General features: G+C 39.4%; 1 protein-coding gene across 1 annotated transcript in view; it reads left to right on the top strand.

Annotated features, from left to right (window-relative positions):
• LOC149259078 (protein S-acyltransferase 24-like) overlaps nucleotides 1-25,940 on the top strand; it is a 234,661-nt gene that overhangs the window by 69,758 nt on the left and 138,963 nt on the right. Inside the window, exon 8 of the mRNA XM_089417297.1 lies at nucleotides 13,371-13,431. Within this exon, the coding sequence (XP_089273423.1) occupies nucleotides 13,371-13,431 (61 nt within the window). The remainder of the gene's footprint in view (nucleotides 1-13,370; nucleotides 13,432-25,940) is intronic.

Here is a 25,940-nt window from a genome sequence, read left to right as displayed (position 1 = left end):
ATGAGTTCTTTATAATAGCATAATATGATGTCATAAAAAAAAAACAATCTGAAAGAGAGGGGAGACCAACTTTTTATAGTTCTTTTTGATTTTTTACTTTAAATTTTTTTAAATTTTTATAACAACTATTTCAACCTCTTTCACACAAACAATATTTTTACTTGTCATCCACATGTCGAAGACTAAGTAAATTACAAAATAATTTTTTTATTACAGTGATTGCCCACTAAGGAGTTTGACTTGGCTCATTTGTCTTGTAGAAGTACAATGTCCCAATTGCATTGACCCTGGAAGAGAAAAAAATGAAGAATAATAGTCAAAAGATGCTCAACATTCCACCTTGAAGACTCCAATGGCTAGTTGAAATGGCTTGCTCTAGTAACTTTGATTTAATTTGGTCCTTGGCAATTTGACTTGGTCCATGGAAGCTTTATTTGTTTGAAAAGAAGATGATTTGACTTTTGCAACGACTACTTCTGTTGAAGAGTAGCCAAGGAATGGATTCCTTGATTTGTGCCTTAATTCAAGGAATCGATTTTGTGATCTTCTTAGCCATGTTCGAGTTCCAGTGATGTGGACGAATCTTCCACATTGGCTTGGTGTCTTGCATGTGGGAGAACGTCCAAAAGGGTCTCTAGAACATTAACTTTATTTTATAAAAGATAAAGTGACTTTTGTTCATTATTAATTAATAAAGTTACTTAAGTGATTTAAGTTGTGATAATGAGAGATTATATCATAATTGTAGATCTCATTCGCCAGGATTTAATTTGAGCCATTAAATATTAGGTTTAAGTTACAACCGAAGAAACCAGATTCGTCCTCCCCCCATCGTGTCCTGAATTCCACGTGTCAGACACGATTCTCGAGGGACACATGTTCGATTCGTGGCTCTAGCGTGTTCGAGTGTGTCCCGATTTTGGGACACATGTCCCTCTAGAAAAGTGTGTCGCAGGTTTTTTAAGCCTGATTTGGGTTGCTTTCTCCTCATTCTTGTGTCTCTCTCTTGCTGTGTGTGGGAGTGAGTAGCAAAGGGTTTAGGAGCATTTTGGAGGTGATTCAAGCAATTGGTATGTGCATTTTGCTTCCATTTTTTTCCCTTTTTTGCTACAACAATTTCCTGTCCATTTTGTTTACATACTAGTTCATTTTTTCCTTAGGTTTTTACAACATTCATGGCTCAATCAAGGGCAGCAGGGAAGGGGCAAGAGAAGGGGAAGAATGTCCCCATTGGTGATACCCCTCCTGTTCCAGTTTCATCAGGATCTGCAAGTGTTCTCTCTATTGGAAGTGGGGCTGCAACAACTGTGAAAATTTCTGAATCTAACACATCAGAAACCCCTACTGCAATATCTGGTTTACTATCTCCTACTTGTTCGTTACATTAACACGTTATTTAATAACATAAACATCGAAGTAAACACAATTGCAACCTTCAGAAATATACAGATCAAACACTGAAATAAACTGAGACAACACAAGGGACACCGTTATTTTTGGACAATCATCCTTGGAAAAACCCAATTCGGGAAAACCGGTGCAACATATATGAGGGTTTTATTATTAAGCAGATTTCTGAATACAACTAGGGTGCCAAAAATGGCTCACCCTTTAGAGAATATCCTTGGCAGTAGTACCTCTATTCAGAGACAGATATTCCAGCAAATCAGCAACCGGATGAACAATCCCATAGTGACTCCGGCTGTTCCTTGTGCTGGACAACGAAAGCTGCTCCAAGCACTCCTCTAGAACTGTGTCACCCTTCAGGAACTGCGTCACCCTTCCTTGGCTCTGCGTTAGTTGATCAGCTCCCAGTCTGCCCCACAGACACTCCCAGCGCTGCCTCTGAAGCCCTCTTCGACTTCTGCGTCAGCCTCTACGACCCTTTGAGTCCTCTGCATTGGCCTCCTTAGCCTTTGTGTGAGCCCTCCTAAGCTCTGTGCTACCTCTTCCGGCACTTTGCTGCCTCTCTGATATGTATTCTTCAGCCTTGGATCTAAATCCCTTGCTGAACCGTCCCACTGCAACTGATCACTCACTCGATTTCCTTAACAAACCCAGCCCCAGAAAATTGAATTCTTGATCTCTTTTGGTGTATCTTCGATTGATCCTCAAGCCTCTTATACTTTTCTTGTTGACGATTCAATGACCAAGATTAAGTCCCTAATCAATGACTAAGATTATATCTGGCTTGATCCTCATTTCTTAGAACTTTTTCACCCATTTTATATTAATACACATTAATTTTTTAATTTTCCTAAATTTAGACTTAGGAACCCATTAAAATATTAATTATTTTAATATCTCTTCATTCAGGTGGAATTTCTCCAAACGATTTCTGGGTCTTGCAGATCTCATGTGCCTTAGCCTCTCCACCAAATTTCATGGCTAGAGCACATCCGTTGCTACAAAAAATCAACACTCCCTCTTAGCGAGGAATGTGCTCTTGTAATGCTTCACCATAGAAGCATCACACTGATCCTTCACATCGGTCCTTTGTGCTAATGCTTGGCCTGCTACCCTACATCCACTACATTGCTGCTTCCTGTACTGCTGCCGATGACACTACCACTGCTACATCTGTACTGCAGTTCCCTCTCAAAATGCTGCCTCATGCTACCCACAACACTGCCATTGCTAACCGCTGCACTGCAACTCAGTTACCGAGAAGTAAGTAACTAACTTCACCCAAACACTATCATCTCGGTCAGTCTGGAAGCCTCATGATGTTGAAGCTACCTCAACTGCTATCATGTGCTCCCTCTGCTGCCACTGCGTTGCTGCAAACACCTCTGTGCCTCTCGCACTACTGCAACCTCCACTGTGCTGCTACAGACTTAGGAACCCATTAAAAATATTAATTATTTTAGTATCTCTTCATCCGGTTGGAATTTCTCCAAACGATTTTTTGAGTCTTGGAAATCTCATGTGCCTTAGCCTCTCCACCAAATTTCATGGCTAGAGCACATCCGATGCTACCAAAAATCAACAACAACAACACATGTTGAGGGCAAAATAAATTTAGAAAGGCAGTAGGCTCAAGAAAGTAAATATCCCTTGTGGAAGTATGTCATAAGAGATGACTTAATGAGAAAACTGCAGTTTCTTGTCTTTCTCCTATTGGATCATTGATGAATCTGTCATGATTGTATTTGTAATATGTATGCATAATGTTACAACTTACAAATTTACAATGTAGAATCTAGATCTATGTCTGAATTTGTATCATGAATGAGAATTTGTGTAATATGAAATCATTGAAATATCTATTTAGTATTATATATATATATATATATATATATATATATATATATATATAACTTGTCCTATTCCAGGGATTCTACGTGCCTCGTGTTGGACACTCGTATTTGCATGTCCTGTGTGTCCCATGTCGTTGTGTCAGGGGACTTAGGTTACAACTGTTGTAATGAGAAGTAAAAGGAAATTCTAGGGAAAAGGCAGCATTATTTTTTACTCATTTTTTGAGGAGAGAGAGAGAGGAGAAATGCTGAAGAAAAAGGAGTAGCAGCAAGAAAGGGCACGAGTTCCAAGAGATTTGGCACACAAATCAAGGATAATATCACAGCAGTTCAAGCACAGAAATTGAGGCATCATTCCACAGATTTTGAGGGCATTTATTGCTTCCAGTTTAGGAACATAAATCGAGGCATCACTGCACAGATTTTGAGGTCATTTATTGCTGCCAGTTCAGGCAAAGAAATCAAGGCATCACTGCACAGATTTTGAGGGAATTTATTGCTGCAAGTTTAGGTACAGAAATTGAGGCATCACTGCACATATTTTGAAGGCATTTATTGCTGCCAATTCATGCACAGAACTCGAAATGGTGAAAGGGCACTGTTTTCAAGATATGTACTTATTGCTGGAAAAAGTTTGTTGTAAACTCATTTTTGTGTGAGCCTATAATAAAATTTACTCTCTGTAATGGTTTTGCCTTTGGGGGTTTTCCACGTGTATTGCCCAAAAATTTCTTTTATATGACTGATTTTCTAGGTTGCCTCTCGGTAAACAATTCAATGTCTTATCATTTATAAGTTCAGATGAATATGCATTTATGGATAAGCATTAAACTGACAAAAAATTATTGAAATTGAAAACCGGTGATTGAGTCAAAGAAAAACTTTTACAGAGTTGGCGTTAGGCACCTTGGATCTCAATGAACCCGTGCCAGAGCTGGTCAGTTTTGATGATGATGATCCTCTTGGGGGATCATCCTCCAATTGAGCAGATGCATCGATTGGATTACACTAGCAGATGCATCAATTGGATTGGATATAAAGTGGGAGGATGGAGGAGAGAGCAATGGAAGTGATGCTGATATTGATGATTCTGACATGGAGGAGGACTACTGGCAGTCATGAGCTATGGGATTCTTCCATCTACAGTTCTAGTATCTACCCTATTTTGTATTTGCCATTGGCTTTCCCACCTATAGTAGTAGTTGTTGTCGTTCTTTACTTTTGACGTTGAGGGAGTAAACACATAAGACAACATCAAAATCATTTTGGAAGTTGGGATCTAGCCCTACCAGCTTCAGAGAGGGATCTCTCTGTAAAATTTAGCTTTGTTTTATGTAAATTTTAGGCTAGTTATGAATGTACTTGTTTGTTTTGTTTGAAAGGTTTGGTTGATTTGAGTGTTATAATTCCATTGGGCTATGGAGTCTATAAACTAAACTGGAGTTTTGCATCAATTTTTAGAGGAGTTCTCTCAGGGAAAGCTAGGTTGCACTAAGTAGATATTTTCTGAAATTTAATGAATTGTGGAATAGCAGAAGTGTAAGGTTTAGTAGAAACCAAAGAGCAATTAAGAATTCCTTGATTTGATTTCAGTGGAAAACATTAAAATTATCAACAACCAAAATAGGGTGCTCTAAGTAACAAATCCTATTTATCACAGTTTTTGTTGATTAATTCAGAAATTTAGAATAACAGAGAAAAGAAAAACAATGTTTAAACAAATAGACAGAAGAGACACATCACCATTTAGTACACCACATGAATCCTGTGAAAGGTCCTTGTATTATTGATGCTCCAGTGCTTTGAAAATTACAATATGCAAAAGGAAATTACATTCGGAAATCAACCCTTAATACTTCAAACAGTGAAGTATTTATAATGAAAATTACAAAACCTTTACAAAATCGCTGTCAAACCGACAATGTATTATTAGCCTAATTACAAACAATATGATCTAATTTTGGTAGACAAATAGGCCACGTAGGCAACTAAAAGGAAAGGTGGCCCTGTTTTGATGGTTTCGGTTGCTGAGTCGACCTGAAATAGTGCTGCAATGCTGAATTGATCGTCGTGCTGGTTGCTACGCTAGCAATTGTTTTACTATCGCTGAATTATCCTTCAATCCAGTAAATCGACCAATTCTTCCCATCTGCTTTCATCTGGTATTGTCAATTTTGTTACCCTGCGGTAAATTTCATCTACCTTTGTGTATTTGGCAAAGGTCGGCTTCATAGTAAAAATGTGTTTTACTTCATTCTATACATAGAAATCATTTGACATGGTTTCCAAAAAGGCCTTTGCTGTCATACTTCCCTTAATCCCATTGACCTTAATGCTGCTTCTAGCCACTTCTTTCATCTTTAGGACATAGTCTTCCTAAGTGATCAATTTGTCATTTATAACATAAATGCTAGGAAGTCCCTTTTGGATTAATGCTTCAATTATGTTTGTGAACCTGTTTACTTGTAGCTCCAAGGTTTCACACCTTTCTTCCAACTGATCAATGAGATTTCTCTTTGTCAAGACTTTCTTGACTTCCAGAATGGTGGCAGTTCTATCACTGATCCCTACTTCTTCAAGCTCATACTTGGACTTTGAGTTTAAGAACTTGATTATGTTAGAGGCTTCTGTGGGCATCTCTCCCAACTTTTCTCTTCCCTGCACAATAGTTTCTGTAGCCTTTTCTATCAACTCTTTCTGCTCAAATATGATTTGGATAGAAGGCCAAATCTCATTCATAGAGTCCAGGATATTCATCCAAATGGTTTCCTTGGCTTGGGCCAAGGTCTGACCAATTGAAGTGTCTCTCTCTACCTTCTGCAACTTCTCCAACAGTCTCTGGGATTTCTGCATTTCAGTAACCCGAGCTGCTTCTGCTTTGGCCTTTTGCACTTCTAGAGCCTTGAGTTGGCCCTGCAAAGTCTCAATCTCCTTTGACTGGAGTGACATGTTCTCTAGTGTCTTTGTTACTTGTTCAACACTCACAGTTTGAGTGGAAGAAGTGGCTGCAGTGGTTGCCCCTGTTGATGGAAGTTGAGAAATAGGTATGGCATCCAAGGGGACAATGGCCATCTTCAGACTGTCTTCCTTCTCCTTTATCATTTTCTCCATCTTTGCCTCCATTTGCCTAATCTATATATTCTGTTCTATGATCAATTTCATCATATCTGCTTTCTGTGCTTCACCTTCTTCAATATCCTTGGTCATTGGATCCTCTGTGGCTAGCAGCTTGAGCTACTTTCTTAAGGCTACAATGTCTAGGTTCTTCTTTTTAATAATCTCCTTAGCAACATTGACATCTTTAGGGTCATACCCTATCTTAATCACCAAGTCTTCCAAAGACTTGATCCTGTTATCTTTGGCTAAGGAGGACACTTTCTCCATTTTCAACTGTGACTAGACATTTGCAAAAGAAACTTGCAATTTAGAAAGTGACATAGTAGTGTTAGTCAAAGTGGAGGATATCATTTCACTAGTTTGCTTGTGCATCTCCATTTGATCAATGGGATGTATGTCCTTTGTGCTGAATTCAAAAGTAGTGCTCTTGTAGTCTACTGCTGATTTTGGCTGTGGAATCTGGGCCTCAAGAAAGGCCATCTGCATTTTGCCATGTTCTGTGTCAAAGACTGACAACAACCTGCTCTGTGAGCTGGAGGTCTATTTCTAGAATTGGTTATAGGTGCTATTTTTCAAAATCTCATTTCTGAGCTTAATCTCCTTGTACCTGTCAAAAACTGTCTTCTCTTTTTCTATTTGGACATTTTGTGATTCTAGCTCAGTTTCCTTGTGACCTTGTGAAAATGAAGGTCCAGTAGGAGATGTTGTGAATTTGCTAGTTGTAGGTGGTGAATCTGTGATGATGATGGCAACCTGCTCTTCAGTTTCTTTGTCCAATTCTACTCTAGGAGTTAACTTTGCTCTCTTCCTGTAGCTGATCCTGAATTCTTTAGCTTCACTCCCAGTTGTCGATGATGATCCTTCCTCCCTCTGTCTTTTGCTTAATTTTTCTTGAGGAATGGGAGTCTACAAACTAGAAGTAGAAACAAGCTGTTCTTCAGCTTCCTGTAAGGTATTTTCTGTCCACTCCAGCTGATTGGCATACTACTCTATTTCTGGTCTTGAAGTATGAATGTAAGGAGTATTTTTGTTCTCTACTTTGAGCTTTGAAATGATGCCACAGGGGTCATAAGACCATGTAAAGCTCAGATTGAACTTCATTTCTTTAAGCATTCTATCTGCCTCTTCACCTGCTGTCCTTGTGTTGCACACAAATGGGCCCACCTGTGTCTTTATTTTGAATTGTGACTTCTTCTTGGCCACTACAAAGTGGATGTCATCTGAATTCAGCATTTGTCTAATGTACTCTAGGGCAAAAATCCTCATTGGGAGGTATTTGGGGAGTTTATAGGGTGCCAATTCACATCCATACACCCTGATTTCTGTGTAATTTTGGTATAAATACCAATCCCTAGTCTTTGCCTGATCTGTTAGGTGCAAAATTCTCTTGATTTCCTCACTGATCCTGGGTTGTATTGCACTGTTCAGAATGTTCATGGCTGGATGAACAAAATCTTCAATGAACTTCTTATAGGTGAATTCTTGCTGTTCTCTCATGACCAATGAGGTCCAAAAGATTACTGGCTGCTGATTTCCTACATCATCAAGCTTTTGCAATGCAAAACTGAATTTGTCTGCCTGATAATAGAGGAACATATAAATCAAAATAGAGGTGTAATTAAACACCTGTTCTGTAGGAAATTTTATGAACTGTTCATGAATACTATCAGCCAAGAATTGACTGAAATTAAACACCAAGGAGGGCTTGCTGTCTGTGGAAAATATGGAGAGGAATCCTAAAATGGGCTCATCTACCCACTGATCAGAATAATAGCCTAAAATGTAGGAAATCATGGATATAATTTGCTTGGCCTGATCAGGGAAGATGGAAGAAGGATATGGAGGATTCTTTTTGGGTAATTGGGCATTCTCTGGTAAGAAAATCTCAAAGATTCTAGCTTTGGTGGCAAAATCCAACTTTTGATAAAGCTGGGTGAGGGCTTCTAAGGAGAAAGGAGCAACATTTTCCACAGTGGGGGCCAACATCATTTGGTCAATGGATTGGGCTGTAATTGTGAAGAGAATGTCACCTGTAGGGGCAATGATGGCTCTTTGGGTAGGGACATAGCAAGCTTGACACCTTCTGGTAAATTCTGGGGCTTGGAATGTCAAGGGGAAAATATAATGGGGGAGGTTGGACTCCCAGAGCCCAATTTCATCGGTTTTGTCTGTGTGTTTATCTTCCAACCAGCAATATAACTCAAGAAAATCACAGTTACATTGGGCTTCATTTATCTTGTAATCCCTATCAGCTAAAGGTATATGATCTAAATCCACAGAAGGGGGAATCAAAGGATTAATAGGTTTATCTTGAGTCTTAGTCTTTGGAGGCATGACTGTAAAAATCTGTGAACAGGATGAATTTACAAAGGAGCTTACCGAGCACAGTTGAATAATCAAACTGTCAGGTGAAAAGGAAGAGGAAATGTCAATTTCTGTCGTGATCTGGTCGCAGAAAAACTCTGAAAGTGATCACTGTGGAAAACTGTGAATAACAGAAGACAAACAGTAAAATGCAAGAGAGCGACAGGACGAGCAATAAAGAAAAGAAAGAGATGGGTTCAACAAGTTTTAAATGCTGCAGCGAATCGCCCCGTTGAAATGGCGCGGGACTGTTAGGCTTGAATGGTTACCCGGAAGAATCCATAATGGAGAACGATCATTTTGGCCAGGAAAACATTTAATTGGTTTAACGGTTATGCAACGTGGTGAATAGAGAGTGGTGGAGGAATCATGGTGGGGGCGCGGTAGAGTGGATGAGGGAAAGGTGGTTTCCAGGGGGGTAGCAGGTGGTTTATGGTTTTGGTGAGGGGGGTGCGAAATCACAAGAGGGCGACACGTAAGGGATGGGGCCCGACAAGTGAAACAACTTTTTGGACCGCCCCCTGGCAGTAAAGGCAGGATGATGAGGGGGGGGGGGCGAAAGCAGATGAGGTCTGTTGATCAAGTGCGGGATCACATCCCAATGCTTTTAAACTACAAGACATTAATCATAAGCGACAAAAGAACTTTGTCTGCTTGCGCCTTTTAACTCTTGCTTTCCCGACTTAGGATAAGAGAAAATGTAAACATATAAAGTACTTTATTCATGGCGCACATATTTCCCTTTTCATTATATCCTTAAAACTTAGGATAAAAATTAGATATGCAAATATTTACCACTAATCTAATCTACCTACCCTTAGCTAAACTAGCATTTTTATTTTTGTCTCTAGGGTGCACTTAGACTAGCAAACCCATTTTATTTTCTTTTATACAGAATGAAAAACTACCTAACCTATCCCTTATTTCTTTTATCGATCCAGATTAAACAGTTGGATCAATGTTATTTTCTACCTAACTAGTGATTTACCTAGATTAAACTGTTGGGTAAGTCTTATTCTCTAGTCTAATTTACAGAAATTTAAAGGAGTTTAATCATGATTACACTGTATGCTCAAACTAAAAGCTAGTGATTGTGGCACTTTGAACAAGTTACACACAACCTTTTATTTTTCAGTAATGAAGCAAAACTATCTATTAGTAGTGGCATTTAGACTTGCAACACTTTCAGTATTATTCCTTTTTGAATTTTCTTTCTTTTGGTGGGGTTCAATCTTTTCTTCTTTTTCCAATATTTTTTGTTTTTCTATTTTTCTTGTTTATACCCTCTTTTCATTTTTTATTTCTTTTATTTTATTTGGAAATCATTGGTAGGTTGACAAGTATTTACAAAATAAGATTCTTGAGATATAATACTTAATTACCTTGAGATCCTATAAATTATAGGACCCTAACAGTAGTCACTTAGTATCTTTCTAATACATTTTGATTTTGATTAGAAAATTACATTTTATGGTTTTAATTTCTTGTGTTTTAATACTAGTAAGTACTATGAAGTAGCTAGTTGTATCATGTAAATGTTTTAAGTTCCAAATTCTAACAAAATTTGAATCTTTATGTCTATATTTCATTTTTGTATGTGTAATTTCTTATATATATACACACACACACACTGTTTCCTCTGTGTCCTGCTTTTGGGGTGGCTATGTCATGTGTCAGACACTCATAGTTCCCTGTCATCCATGCCTGATGTAATCTTGACAGGTGACTTAGCTCAGAATGATAAAGGACCATGGGTCTGATGATCATGCCCAAGAGGTGCATCTTGCATGAGATATCTTACAAATGGTTCTGGAAGCAAGCATAAAATTAAGAAACTTGCTTTCAAAACCCTAGAGACAATGATTATATATCAATCATTTTTAAACTCCAAAAGCTCAAATTTATGTCATTTTTGCTGTTTTCTATCTGTATAGCAGTTGGCATGGGCCCCATGGCCTCTTCCGTGTCATGAGGAATGAAAAAAGAAAAAGGCTGTTTCCAGCAATTTTCAAGATGAAGTTCCGTTAAAAATCTGTAAACCTCTGGGAAACATATCCTGATTCCTTCATACTCAAAGCAGCTGTTTCCTGGCATTTCAGGGGCATTAATGGGAAGTTTCCCCTCGGGTAAATGTTTCTGGTGAGGAAAAGCTTGCTGTGGATGAGTTTCTTGCAACATGGGTTGTATCCCAGGCATATTGTATTCAGGATTTTCTTAAAATTGATATATCCGTATCAGTTACTTGCCCTATTCCAGGGATCTACATGCCCGATGTCGGACACTCGAATTTGTGTGTCCTGTGTTTCCCATGTCCCTGTGTCAGGTGACTTAGGTTACAACCGTTGTAATGAGAAGTAAAAGAAATTCTAGGGAAACGGAAGCATTATTTTTTACTCATTTTTTGAGGAGAGAGAGAGGAGAGAAGTGCTGAAGAAAGAGGAGGAGGAGCAGCAAGAATGGGCATGAGTTCCAAGAGATTTGGCACACAAACCAAGGATAATATCACAGCAGTTCAAGCACAGAAATTGAGGCATCATTGCACAGATTTCGAGGGCATTTCCTGCTGCCAGTTTAGGAACATAAATCGAGGCATCACTGCACAGATTTTGAGGTCATTTATTGCTGCCAGTTCAGGCAGAGAAATCAAGGCATCACTGCACAGATTTTGAGGGAATTTATTGCTGCGAGTTTAGGCACAGAAATTGAGGCATCACTGCACATATTTTGAAGGCATTTATTGCTGCCAATTCATGCACAGAAATAGAAGTGGTGAAAGGGCACAGTTTTCAAGATATGTACTATACTTATTGCTGGAAAAAGTTTGCTGTAAACTCATTTTTGTGTGAGCCTATAATAAAATTTACTCTGTATTGGTTTTCCCTTTGGGGTTTTTCCACGGGCATTGCCCAAAAATTTCTATCTTTTATGTGATTGATTTTCTAGGTTCCCTCTCAGTATTTGAAAGTAAACAATTCAATGTCTTATCATTTATAAGTTCAGATGAATATGCATTTATGAATAAGCATTAAACTGACAAAAATTTATTGAAATTGAAAACCAGTGATTGAGTCAAAGAAAAACTTTTACAGAGTTGGCGTTAGCCACCTTGGATCTCAATGAACCCGTGCCAGAGCTGGTCACTTTTGATGATGATGATCCTCTTGGGGGATCATCCTCCAATCGAGCAGATGCATCAATTGGCTTACACTAGCAGATGCATCGATTGTATTGGATATAAAGTGGGAGGATGGAGAGAGCAATGGAAGTTATGCTGATATTGATGATTCTGACATGGACTACTGGCAGTCATGAGCTATGGGATTCTTCCATCTACAGTTCTAGTATCTACCCTATTTTGTATTTGCCAATGGCTTTCCCACCTATAGTAGTAGTGATTCAATATCTTTCTAATACATTTTGACTTTGATGACTTGATTAGAAAATTACAGTTTATGGTTTTAATTTCTTGTGTTTTAATACTATTAAGTACTATGAAGTAACTAGCTGCATCATGTAAATGTTTTAAGTTCCAAATTCTAACAAAATTTGAATCTTTATGTCTATATTTCATTTTTGTATGTGTAGTTTCTTATATATATATATATACACACACACATAAACACACACTGTGTCCTCTGTGTCCTGTTTTTGGGGTGGCTATGTCATGTGTTAGACACTCATAGTTCCGTGTCGTCCATGCCTGATGTAATCTTGACAGGTGGCTTAGCTCAGAATGATAAGGGACCATGGGTCTGATGATCATGCACAAGAGGTGCATCTTGTATGAGATATCTTACAAATGGTTCTGGAAGCAAGCATAAAATTAAGAAACTTGCTTTCAAAACCCTAGAGATAATGAATATATATCAATCAGTTTTGAACTCCAAAAGCTCAAATTTATGTCATTTTTGCTGTTTTCTATCTGCATAGCAGTTGGCATGGGCCCCACGGCCTCTTCCGTGTCATGAGGAATGAAAAAATAAAAAGGATGTTTCCAGCAATTTTCAAGATGAAGTTCCGTTAAAAATCTGTAAACCTCTGGGAAACATATCCTGATGCATTCATACTTGAGGCAGCTCTTTCCTGACATTTCAGGGGCATTTATGGGAAGTTTCTTCTCGGGGAAATGTTTCTGGTCAGGAAAATCTTGCTGTAGATGAGTTTCTTGCAACATGGGTTTTATCCCAGGCTTATTGTATTCAGGATTTTCTTAAAATTGATATATCTGTATCAGTTACTTGCTCTCATCTGATTGCTATCCATATCCTGGTTAGTTAGATTAATATTAATTCAAAATTCTTTGATGCTCAGTGGTTGATAATCTTTCATTGGGGCTAGCAACGGGTTTGTCATGAATGATGTTCTTGATGATTCATAAGTGACTAATTATCTTTTCCATTTCATTTTTTGTTGAAATGTGTTAATAGTTGATTTACTGCTGTAATGTTGGTTGTTGTTGGATATAAGTGGACCCTTTTGTTTCTTTACTAAAGATCTTTGGGTACAATCATTGCCGCTTATGGTACTATCGTCAATGTCTCTGTCAATGACTTTATCAAATTGTAATTGCAAAGGGTTGCTTGCTAAGTGGAACTTTAGATTCCCTGACAGGATCTTCTTTGTGTGCAGTAAGAATCCTGGATATATCCAAATGAATTCATCTGAATCACAGAATTCTAAACATGGAGATGTAAGTAATGTGCTTGGGGCATTTTTCCATAAAGGTACCATGTAATAATTTCTCTTGTTTAAGGTCTGACCATCTTTTATTCTTTATGTCGATGCTCGTCTAAGTTAAGTGATTAAAATTATGAAATTTAATTAAAAAATGTATGCATTGGTTTGCTCGTATCATGTTGTCATATTTTTTTACATATTATATGTTTGTTAGATAGAAGGCAATATATATTTCTGTGGAAAAACTCCAAATAAGGTTGTCTCCGATGCAATCAATATCGCAGAGCAACATTGCTGTGCATCATGCAATATATACAATGGTATCTGTTGGAGATAATGGTCATAATTAGATCTTAGACATATTAGAACTCGGACGTAAAGGAATCATAAAGTCTTACTAATAAAGTGATGCAATAATGAGATATTTAATATAGTAACTAATGTAGTGGTTATTAGTTAGGCATTTGATAGTTATGTAATGTACTCCTCTACTTCTTCAATGTAATGAGACATTGCATCCTCTAATGAATGAATTAATTGACTCTTTCTCGTTCTTCTGTGTGTATGTCTGTCCAAGCTTGTGTGTAAAACTCACATGGAATTACAGTATTAGAGCCAGGGTGAGGAGAAGCCAAGGAAGTGCGTGAAGGAGCTGAGGAATAGCTGTGACCAGAGAAATAACGGAGGGACTGCTCATGCATAGTTGGATCAAAGCCAAAAGGGGCATGAATACATGAGCCACCATAAGGTATCATCACTGTGAGAATTTTTTTGCGGAGGGTTCATTGAAGGCACTGCTGTGTAAGACAATCCCTAGTCAGGCAGAGAATTGGAATTGCCACAACTATGTGGGGATTGCTGTGTATCATCCTTGGTGATCATAACCAAGGGGTAAAACCCATGACTTTGATTTTGTTAAGGGGAATTGGAGCCATTGAAGAGGGTGACAAGAAATTGGAGATGTGGAAGAGGTGATGAATCAGAGAATTTGCATGACCATGAATAGGAGGGTGGGGCCTGTCATCCACCCTAAGGTATATCAAATAACAAAAGAAAAAAAATCAATTTTTTTTTTCTAAGGGAGTTGCTGGAAAATTGGCTGCTTGCTTGGTTTGTCCTAGACCAGTGTTGAAATTTGGGCAACTTCGGGATGAATTTCCCCAAAGGGAAACCCTACTTCTCCAAGGAAAATTTATATTGCCCCAAAGAGAATTTATAATGGTCAAAAAAGAATTCAAAGCGGCTAAATAAATGTTATTTTTGTGACAAAATTATTTGGGCGAAAATTTGGATTATATTTAATGTTAATTCGAATTTCATGTTTCCCTCCAAAGAATTCAAGTCAGCCTCACATCTGGTTAAGTTGGTCTACCCCAAAGGAGGCGACCCTTCGCACATTGGAACAACTATAAATACCTGTCATCCCTCCTCCATTAGACATATCATTTTCGGTCTTTTGTGGTAGTTTGGGTATACTGTTGAGGCTCGCTTCTATGGCTTGTTTGTATATATCTGTGGATCTTTGATGGTTTGATGGATACTTATCTTTGCGGCTCAATGAATACTTCTGTGGCTCGATTGTTACTTTTGTGATTCGTATTACATGCACAGTGGTTTGCTTTGTATCTCTGAAGTTCGTTCTTGGTGTGGCTCACATAGCATTCTTGGCATCACATCTTATTACTGTGGATCGCTTTCTGTCTCACAATGATATCGCTTGATAATAGTGGCTTGCATTATAGTGCATCTTCTATGGGTCACTCCTATGTTACAGTTGTTCACATATGTTTTTATGGCACGCATCTTTTGTGACTCGCATAGGCTTACATCTAACCAGATCATACATATTATGGCTTGCTCATCTCACTGTGACTTATTTTAGTAACTCGCATTACTACTCTGTGGCATCGTGAATTTCTTGGCATTGCTTTTACTTAATATCAACATCATTATTCTGTGTATTGTATTGGCTTCATTACAATGACATCTCTACATTGGCATTGTTGTACATTGTGGCATCACATTTTTTGTACAATGGCTCGCAACAAAGGTTCATATGACCTGTGGCTCACAACTGTCTCGTCTCACCTGTGGCAACTCGCACCATACCTTGTGGCTCGGATCTCACTTGTGGTGACTTGCACAATTCCCTGTGGTTTGTGTGTGACTTGATTTTTGATTATGCTCTGTGTGGTTCGAATATAGTGTCTCACATGGCTATGAACTATATGTCAATGGGATATATATATATATGGCAATGACCTTGACATTACCTTCAATGCTTTTGATGACAACAACAACATGACTCTTGATTACAACCATCAAGAGGATTCTTGATGACTATAAGATCAATTAATCATAGCAGTGATATTTATGACTACCTTCATATCAATGTTCTTGAAAGATAGTGATAACATGGTAGTAAGTAGTAACCTTTATAGCTGTGTTATGGCAATTATCTTTATGGCTATGGTACGGCAGTAACCTTTATAGCAGTAGTATGGCAAGAACCATAATGCATGGGAATGTTTTTGTTATAACAGTGTCCTTGCAGGGAAATGGTAGTAACCCTGATCGATGATTTGACTGTAACCCTAATGGATGTCATGGCAGTAACTCTGATGTATGTTTTGGCAATAACTTTAATGTATATAACAGTGACCTTGATGCCAGATAGTGAATGATAGTTTGCTTACAATAATGATGGATGGTAGTATTATGATAGTGATGTATGGTTTAAGGATGATATGACAATGATGGCAAAACCTCCATGTGATAGTGATGTATACCATGCTACCAAGACAATATGATATGATTTGCTGTTGAATTGACCCTAGGTGGCCTAATGTAATTGATGATGATGCTCATAATATTTGTTCCTTTGTATCTCAGTGTAACTTTGATGTACATCTAATAGAAGAAGATTCTAGTTGGGTTTTCCCCCTTGTGGGGTTTTGCCTTGGCATTTGACCTAAATCCCTGTGTCTCTATTATGCATGCTTTTCGTCTACTGTTCTTTATTGTTCCACTGCACTAATGATGTTATTGTTCTCTCTACATAATTGTTAATGATGTTAAGATGTTATGGGGGTGGATGTAATGTGTAAATAATGAAAAGGTTTGAAAATGCAATTATCTACAACAGAGAACAATTAAGCCCTAAAAATTAACAACCATAGACGCCATAGCTTGATTCATTAAATCAAAGCACAAAGATAAAGGGCATGGCCACAAGAGGTATAACCTTTGAGCAAATAATTAAGTGAAGCCATGGGATTATATTTTTATAGTGAAGCTGTGGAGCAACGCTGCTGTGATAACCAAACTTGGCTCACAAATCCAAAATATTTGGAAAATAAAGATATCCATTGAGGATCAAATAATAATATATAAATGTATGAGAGAATTATATTGTTAATCTTTTAACCCCAACGCCTGGCTAATTACTTTTTAGTAGATTAGATCTACTGAATAATAACACGACTAAGTTTCTGGCACAAATAAAATAAACAATGGAAGCAACATTAGACACCAATCTCACAATTACTTGCACACAAAGATTTCTGCCCTTTAAATCAATTCTTCATTTGTTAAATTTAAAACTTTTGACTCCTATCCTGGAACAATGGCCCTCTGAGGAAAATACATACAACAAGAACCTAGAACTGATCTAGTTGATCAAACCCCCTGCAAATATTGTTGGCCGATCTCGATCTCCCTTTCTACCCCTTGCACCTTTCTTGAACCTAGCTCACTTGAATGGAAGTCCTCCACTCAATCACTGTGATCTCACTTTTGCTATGTCTTTTGCTCAAGATTTCTTGTGTTTGTTCTCCCTTGGCCCAACCGTCTTTTTATAAGTTTGAGTTTTTTACTAAATCCACAACCCTAATCTCCAAGATGATTGACCGTTGAGGTTAGATCTCACTTCACTTGAGATAAATAGTTGAGATTCATTTAATTCACCAATGCAAATAACCTTTGCATTTCATTAGATTAATTCACTTTATCTTATAAAAAGGAATTACTTTAATAATTAAAGCAATTACGAAGGTTAAGGGTCAATTATGTGACTTCTACATGCATAAACACTTGGGCTTGTGTTGAAGTACTTGCATGAGCTATAAAGATCAACACTTCCTCTTAGTGAGGAAGGTACTTCTTGAAGAGCCACTGGAAATTGGCAATTGCTCCAGTCTTGGCATGATGTGCCATGCATCATTGTTTACCATGGCTTTCCTCGAAGCCTCTTGGTTTGTTGCCTTTCCAAGGTGGTCTCTAGAGTCTACTCATCAGTGCCATATATTTCAGAAACTTTTTCAAAGGCCCGCTCTCTTAAAATGTGCTCCTAGGAGCCTCCACATGCTCTTAAGCATCCCTCATTGCTTGCTCAAACCACTTGGGTCTCTTTGTTAGTTTTTGTAGCATCGGATATGTTTTACCCATGAAATTTGGTGGAGAGGCTAGAATACATGAGATCTCCAAAACCCAAAAATAATTTCTGGAAATTCCACCCAGAAGTATCTCAATTTGATTATTAGCTGATTTTTAAACTCACACGGATCGATCCTGAAATGATCTGAGCCATTGATCAAGATTTAATCTTGGCCGTTGGAGTCCCAATAGGAAGATATAAGAAGGGATCGATGTGATGATGGAGAACACACCAGTGCAGATACTCAGTTGCCCAGGTAGTTTGATTTTCTCAGAGGCAGAGATTCAACAGGGAAGATAGAGCCAGAGGGTGAGTAGCAGGGGGCCGAGGGAGTAGCAGCATTCCAGGTGGAAGTATTCCAGTCCCAGCAAGAGGCAGTGAGAGGAAGGCTGAATTCCATAGAGGATCTGCACAACCACTACGCAGAGGGTGATGCAGGAGGCCCAATGTGAGGCTAGGGAGGTAGTTTTAGTGGCATAAATTAACTGTGGGGTGAGAGAAAATTATCACAATAATTTTTCCAGTATTTTCCTCAGATTAGATTGCTAGTACACATCTAAATTATTGTACTCAGAATTGTTGTTGAATAATAATAATAAAACCCTCATCTTTTCCACCGGTTTTCCCACATTCGGTTTTTCTCGGGACAATTGTCCAAAAATAACTGTGTCAAAATTCTTATGTGTGTGCTAGAATTTCAAAGTTCCAAGATTTCATTTTCCACAGTACTTTTATGGTGGAAATTGCTGTTGTGATTTTATTCATTGTTTGTCGTAGCAAATAAACTGCACAATTTAATTTATAGTTAGGAGAATAATTTCCACTTGTTGCAATAGATGAAATTTTCACATGGTATCAGAGCGTAAGTGATCAACCAGAAGCTCAGAAGTGAAAGGAAAGAATTTCGTTGCTCAGGAGGAGCAGCAGGTCGAAATTCTTGAGGCAACGCAGTTCATTGCTAGACAAACCGAGTTGCTTGGGAAGTTCAATTTTTCAGTGTAGGAGGTAGAAAAAGTTCGAATTTCCTAGATCAATGATTCCAGTAGGCAGAGGGAGTAGCTACAACTCAAATTTTCACTGAGCAAATTCCTGGTTGGATGCAGAGGGTTTTGCTGCAGGTTGTAGAAGCAGAATCAACATCGGGAAGGGAAGAGGAATATCACAAAATATGGCCATGGATCGATTTGATATTCAGGGAGCTTCAGAGTTATCTTTAAGATTGGAGGATGAATTTGCTTGCTTATCAGGGTCAACTTCATAGGGTGTCTACTATATAGACAGTGGAGCGTAAAGTCATATGATAGGGGTTAGAGAATATTTCTCTAGCTACAAGGAGGAGCAGATGGACTTCCAGATTATGATGGGAAATATAACTAAATGTACTCTTGTAGGGAGAGGTACCATCGAATTTTAGAGGGAGTCAGGAGCAAGCACCAGCGCTACATATGTACTGCATGTGCCAGGATTGGGTATGAACCTGATTTTAGTATCCCAGCTACAGGATAAAGGATATGATATCCACTTCGTAGGGAAGAGAGTGTTTATTAAACAATCAAGCTAGAAGAAGGTAAGACATATTGGAGTCTGAAGCAACAGATTGTGCAGGTTGCAACTCGACTTTCCAATGGCACTGATAGGCAGTGACAATAGCAGTGGGAAGGATTTGAATGAGTTATGGCATAGGAGAATCAGACATCTACACCATGGAGCACTCAAGATGCTCAAGGAAACTGTTACAGGGGTTCCAGAAGTTGGCACGAAACACGATGATGTGTGCAAATGGTGTGTACTTGGAAGTATGCTAAGGCAACATTCCCAAGAAGTAAGAGCAGAGCAAATGGCATGTTAGGACTTATACATTCAAATATTCGTGGCCCGATGTCCACTAGAGCTCTCAGTGGTGTCGAATACTTCATCACCTTTATTGATGACAATTCTGGGAAAACCTGGATCTATGTTGAAGACCAAATATGAGGTCTTCAATCGCTTTAAAGAGTTTAAGGCTCTTGTGGAGAATCCGACAAGTAAGAAGATCAAGGTGCTTCGCTCAGATAATGGTGGAGAATATATTGATAAGGACTTCACATATTTTTGTGCGAAGGAAGGCATCAGAAGAGAATGGACAACCCCGTATAATCCACAGCAAAATGGGGTAGCGGAGCAGAAAAACAAAACCATAGTTGGGGCTGTAAAGGCTATGTTATATGACTAGGAGTTGCCCAGGTTTCTATGGGTAGAGGCATGTAACACTGAAGTGTATATCCAAAACAGGACTCCTCATAGAGCTTTGGGGAAGAAAACGCCAGAAGGGGTCTTCACAGGGAAGAAGCCAAAAGTTAGTCACTTCAAGATCTTTGGTAGCGTTGCTTATTGCCACGTGCCAGATGAAAAGCATACCAAATTGGATCAGACTGTAGAGAAGGGGTTTCTCGTTGGGTATAGTGAAACCTCAAAGGCATACAAGATCTACATTCCTAGCAGTAGGAAGATTGTGGTGAGATGAGACGTGAAGTTCATGGAGGACCAAGCTTTCAGGAGATCTCGTGAGATGCCTGCAGGTGATCAGAATCAGTGAGCAAAAGCTCCTTTGGTCCAGCAGCAGGGGCAACCATTGGGATCGACAGGAGGATAGTCACAGGGATAGAGTACAATGACTAGTACCAGTATTTCCTCAGGTGCAGGAGATCTGGGGAGATCTTAGCAGACGGAGCAGCAGAGGCAGGATGAGGAGTTGTTGGTTGAACCTCCCACCACTAGTGGTCGAGCCAACAAAGAGGTTCGTCAGACATTGAGAGATGCAGAGGAGTTTATTGTAACTCCTAGGACAAACAAAAGACAACGCAGACAACCTAATAGGTACCAAGCATTGGTGGCTCAGGTTGCAGAACCTTCCATCATTCAGAAGACTGCACAACACCAAGTGTGGGTAGACGCCATGGTAGAAGAGTATAGCTCTATCACGATGAATGATGTTTGGGAGGTCGTGCCAAGGCCTGAAGACAGGTTAGTTGTAGGTTCTAGATGGATCTACAAGATTAAGTATGCTACAAATGATAATGTGGAAAAGAACAAGGCTAGGTTCATGGCGAAGGGGTACGCACAACAAGAAGGGATAGATTATGAAGAGACCTTCCCCCCTGTTGCCAAATACACCTCTATTCGGTCAGTTATATCCCTAGCGGCTCAGTTGGGATTGCAGATTCACCAGATGGATGTCAAGACAACTTTCTTGAACTGGGTGATAGAGGAAGAGGTGTACATAGAACTGCCAGAGGGCTTCGAGACTCATGAGAGGTGCACTCATGTGTGCAGACTGAAGAAAGCTCTATACAGACTTAAGCTGGCTCCCAGGGCATGGAATGGTCGGATTGACAACTACTTGCAGCAGACAATTTGTCAGGAGATGCAAATCCCAACCTTTAGTATTTGATGGTAGAGGGTGAGCCACTTATCTTAGTTTTGTATGTGGATGATCTTTTTCTGACAGGGTCATCAGGGCTCATAGAGGATTGCAAGGGGAACTTGGCAACAAAGTTTGATATGAAGGACTTGGGGTTGATGCACTATTTCCTAGGATTGGAAGTTTGGCAGAAGGATGGGGAGATCTTCCTTGGGAAAGGAAGATACACTACAAATATTCTGAAGAGGTTCATAAAGCAGGATTGTAGACCCAGTCTACACCCGTGATCACCAACTAGAAGAAGATAGATGCATCAGATGACAAGGATGTCGACTCCACCTTATATAGATAGCTTATTGGGTTTCTCATGTATCTGGTCAAAACTAGGCCAGATATTTGCTTCGTAGTAAATACTCTCAGTTAGTTCATGGTAGAGCTGAAGAGGGTACATTAGGCACCAGCGAGGCATATTTTGAGGTATGTGCACGGCATAGTCGAGTATGGGTTGAGATATACCCGAGGGGATGACGTCAGACTATGTGGGTTCATAGATGCATATTGGGCAGGCAGTTCAGTAGACAGGAAAAGTACCTTTGGGTACTGCTTCAGCATTGGATCAATGATGGTTTCGTGGTGCAGTAGGAAGCATAAGTTGGTAGCTATGGGCATTGTAGAAGCAGAGTACATGGTAGCAAGCACAACTACATGCTAGCTTCGGAAGGTGCTAGTAACCTTGTTCAGGGCAGAGGATGGAGGCAACCAGAGTCTATTGTGATAATTAGAGTTGCATCAAGCTCTTTGAGAATCCAGTGTTTCACGAAAGGTCGAAACACATAGATATACAGTGTCATTTCATCAGAGATTGTGTACAACATGGGGTGGTCTAGCTACAATATGTTTCCACAGAAGAGCAGGTTGTAGACATAATCACAAAAGCTCTAGGGAGAGCTAAGTTTGTCTACTTTAGAGAATAGGTGGGTATGGTGGAGAACCCATTCCAGTAGCAGGGACAAATTTTTAGTTGCAGATGTTGTAGTTGCAGTAGCAACGAATGAGAGGGAGTTGCAATGCAGATGTAGTGTTGGCAGCAGTATGGCAGGGTCAGAAGTGGCACAAATGCAACATCAGAGTTGCGTAGTTGTTGGTGGGTAGCAACAACCAGACATCAACAATGTGACAAGGAGATGATACAGGGATAGAGTGTTGTGGCAGGGTGTGCATCACTATAACGCATTCCTCGCTAAGAGGGAGTGTTAGTTTTTGTAGCCTCAGATGTGTTCTAGCCATGAAATTTGGTGGAGAGGCTAGAATACATGAGATCTCCAAAACCCATAAATCATTTATGGAAATTCCACTTAGAAGTGTCTCAATTAGATTATTAGCCAATTTTTAAATATTTCCTAAGTCTAAACTTAGGGAATATAGTTAATTAATCAATATTAATTGAGATAAGGTGAGAATCATCTAGAAACTCACACGGATCGATCTAGAAATGATTTGAGCCATTGATTAAGATTTAATCTTGGTCGTTGGAGTCCTAACAAGAAGATATAATAAGGGATTGATGTGGTGATGGAGAACACACCAGTGCAGATATTCAGTTGCCCAAGCAGTTCGATTTTCTCAAAGGCAGAGATTCAGTAAGGAAGATAGAGCCAAAGGGTGAGTAGCAGGTGGCCAAGGGAGTAACAACATTCCAGGTGGAAGTATTTTAGTCTCGGGAAGAGGCAGTGAGAGGAAGGCTAAATTCCCCAGAGGATCTGCATAAGCAGTGTGTAGAGGGTGACGCGGGAGGCCCAACGTGAGGGTAGGGTGGGAATTTCAGTGGCAGAAATTAGCTATGGGATGAGAAAATTCTCACAATAATTTTTCCAGTATTTTCCTCATATTGGATTGCTAGTAGAGCATCTAAATTATTGTACTCAGAATTGTTGTTGAATAATAATAATAAAATCCTCATCTGCTGCACTGGTTTTCCCACATTAGGTTTTTCCGGGGACAATTGCCCAAAAATAACTGTGTCAAAATTCTTATGTGTGTGTTAGAATTTCTTAGTTTCCAACATTTCATTCTCTGCAATATTTTTATGGTGAAAATTGCAGCTGTGATTGTATTCATTGTTTGCTGTAGCAAATAAACTGCACAATTTAATTTACAGTTAGGAGAATAATTTCCAATTGCTGCAATAGATGAAATTTTCACACTCTTGATAGAATTGGAATGAGCTGCTGACTCCTCCTCACCTAAAGGTTGATTCCTAGAATTGGAAGCCTTTGCATGTTGCTCTACCTTTGGAGACTCCTGCTCCTTGTCCTCTGTGAGTGTTGATGACATTGATGAGACTTCCTACATGCCAAATTCTCCTTGAATCTAACATCCCTACTCACAACTGTCTTATTCTATGTTGATATGAAAAGGTCCTATAAGTCTTGAGGTCTCACTAAACCAGAAAAAATATCCTTATATTATGAAGGTTCTAGCTTCGTCCTCTTCTCCACATGAACATGGATGTAAACTGGACAACCAAATATGCGCAAGTTGCCTATCTTTGGCATCACCCTTGTGATGCTTTCTTTAGAGTCTTGTCCCCCAATAGCCTGTGAGGACTCTTATTCTGCATAGAGACTGCAATGTTACACGCCTCTGTCCAAAGAACGTAGGAAACTCTTGGTCATGTAACATAGCCTTAACAAAATTGATGATGGACTCATTCTTCCTCTTTGCAACCCCTTTTGTTGACAGTTGTATGAGACTGCCGTCTACCTCTTGATTCTTGCTTCCTTGCAAAAATCCTTGAAGTCGTTGGAGGTGCACTCTCCCGCATTATTTGACGTCAAGACCTTGATTCTCTTGCTTGTTTGGTTCTTCGTCTGGGTCTTGAACTCTCAGAATCGATTGAAGACCTTGTGCTTTGTGTTCATGAAGAAGATCCATGTTTTCCTGGAATAGTCATCAATGAACGTGACATAGTGTTGTGCTCCTTGTATTGATGCCACTGAGATTGATCCACATGCCTCTGAGTGAATAAGTTCCAAGATTCTCTTGGATCTATTCTTGTTGCTAAAAAAAGTAGCCTTGGTATTGTTGCCAAGTGCACACCCTCTGCACATGCCCTATCGCTCAACACTAAAATCTAGAAGAGCAGTGGCAATCTCCCTCAGAATCGGGAATGCCCTATAGTGCAAGTGTCCCATTGTCCTATGCCATAACTTACACAGGTTGTCATTGTCATTTACCAACGCCCAATAGGTTCTCCCAACATCTTGTACGAGTTACTCTCTCTAACCTTGATGGCCACTTCTGTGTCTGGGCTAGACTCCTTTGGACAAATAGCCACTTGCCCATTCTTGAACATGATCTCATAGCCTCTGTCCTCGATCATTGAGATTGAGAGCAAATTCTTCTTCAAACATGGTACAAATAACATGTCCTTGGCTTCCAATGCTCCTCCTGACCCTAGTTGGAACTTAATGGTTCCAACCCCCTTCACTACATACTTGGCATTATTACCAAGCTCCACTTGCAAATCTGAGTTTGTCTCCATCAAACCACTAAGAATCTCTTGTGCCTCTTCATGTGATGTGATGCACCAGTATCCAAGTACCAATCACTCTTGGTGATGCTGTTGGTAGATAGACATGAGACAAATGAGAAGTTCTTTTGGAACCTCGCTGCAAACTCATCAAGATCATCCTTTGTTGATGTTGTTGTTTGCTGCTACATCCCTTTCCCCTTATTTCTTCTTCGAACACTGTGATGTATATACTATAGTGCCCACTCTTGTGGCAAATGAGACACTTGAGCTTGCTCAAGTCCTTCTTCCTTGACTAAGAGGTTGCCCCCTCACTGTTACCCTTGGAACCCTTCTCTTTGTCATTCTTGGCCATATTGACCAGGGCCATGTTCACTTCTCCATCTCCTTGCTTGTTGGCCTTAGACTCCTCTCGAGTCTCTTCTTAGATGTAGTCATTTGAAAGCTTCTCCCAATAGGAAGGTGCTTTCGAGCGCAGATCCCCTTGCAAATGGTTCCCATGACTTGGTAAAACCATTGAGTGCCATGGTTACAAGCTGTGTGTCCTCCATTTTTTCCCCAATGGCTATAAGTTGATCCCGTGTTAAGGTGATCCTTATGAAGTAATTGGTAACGTTATTAGACATTGACTCATGGATGGATCATAGGTTGTTTCTAAAGGTCATCTTCCTGTTCATGTTGTCACTTTGGAAGAAATCCACTAGAGCCTTAAACATTTCCCCGAACCACTTCTTCTCTGCCAAGTGCGGGATCAAATGATCCTTCATGGCATCCATGGTAATCCTTTGGGCTTTAATGTCCTTCATATGAACTGCCTTATATGTTAGATTTGTCGGTTTAGGAACAACCTTCTTTACAAACTCCTAAAGGTCATGTTCCTTTGACAACAAGGTGACCCTTGCCTTTTAGGGCAAGAAGTTGGATGCTCCAGCCAACTGGTCCTCGAATGTCAAACTGGTTGCTTCCATCTCTAGATATAATAATTACCCCTTATGCTAAGTCCTCCTTGCACCCATAGGAATAAAAATGTTGTTGCTAGTTTATAGATCTGCTAGGATCTCATCGTGAATCCGTGCCTTGGTCCTTTGAAACCACCACAAAATATTTTCTACCAAACCTTTAGTAGGTATGGTCTCCCTGTTTCCCTCTAAATGA

The sequence above is a fragment of the Pinus tabuliformis genome, chromosome 6 (assembly GCF_031772625.1).
Source record: "Pinus tabuliformis cultivar Carrire ecotype Pingquan chromosome 6, CPIR1, whole genome shotgun sequence".
NCBI classification, from domain to species: domain Eukaryota; kingdom Viridiplantae; phylum Streptophyta; class Pinopsida; order Pinales; family Pinaceae; genus Pinus; species Pinus tabuliformis.
The sequence above is the reverse complement of the archived record's forward strand: the minus strand, read 5'-3'. Positions and strand labels throughout refer to the sequence as shown.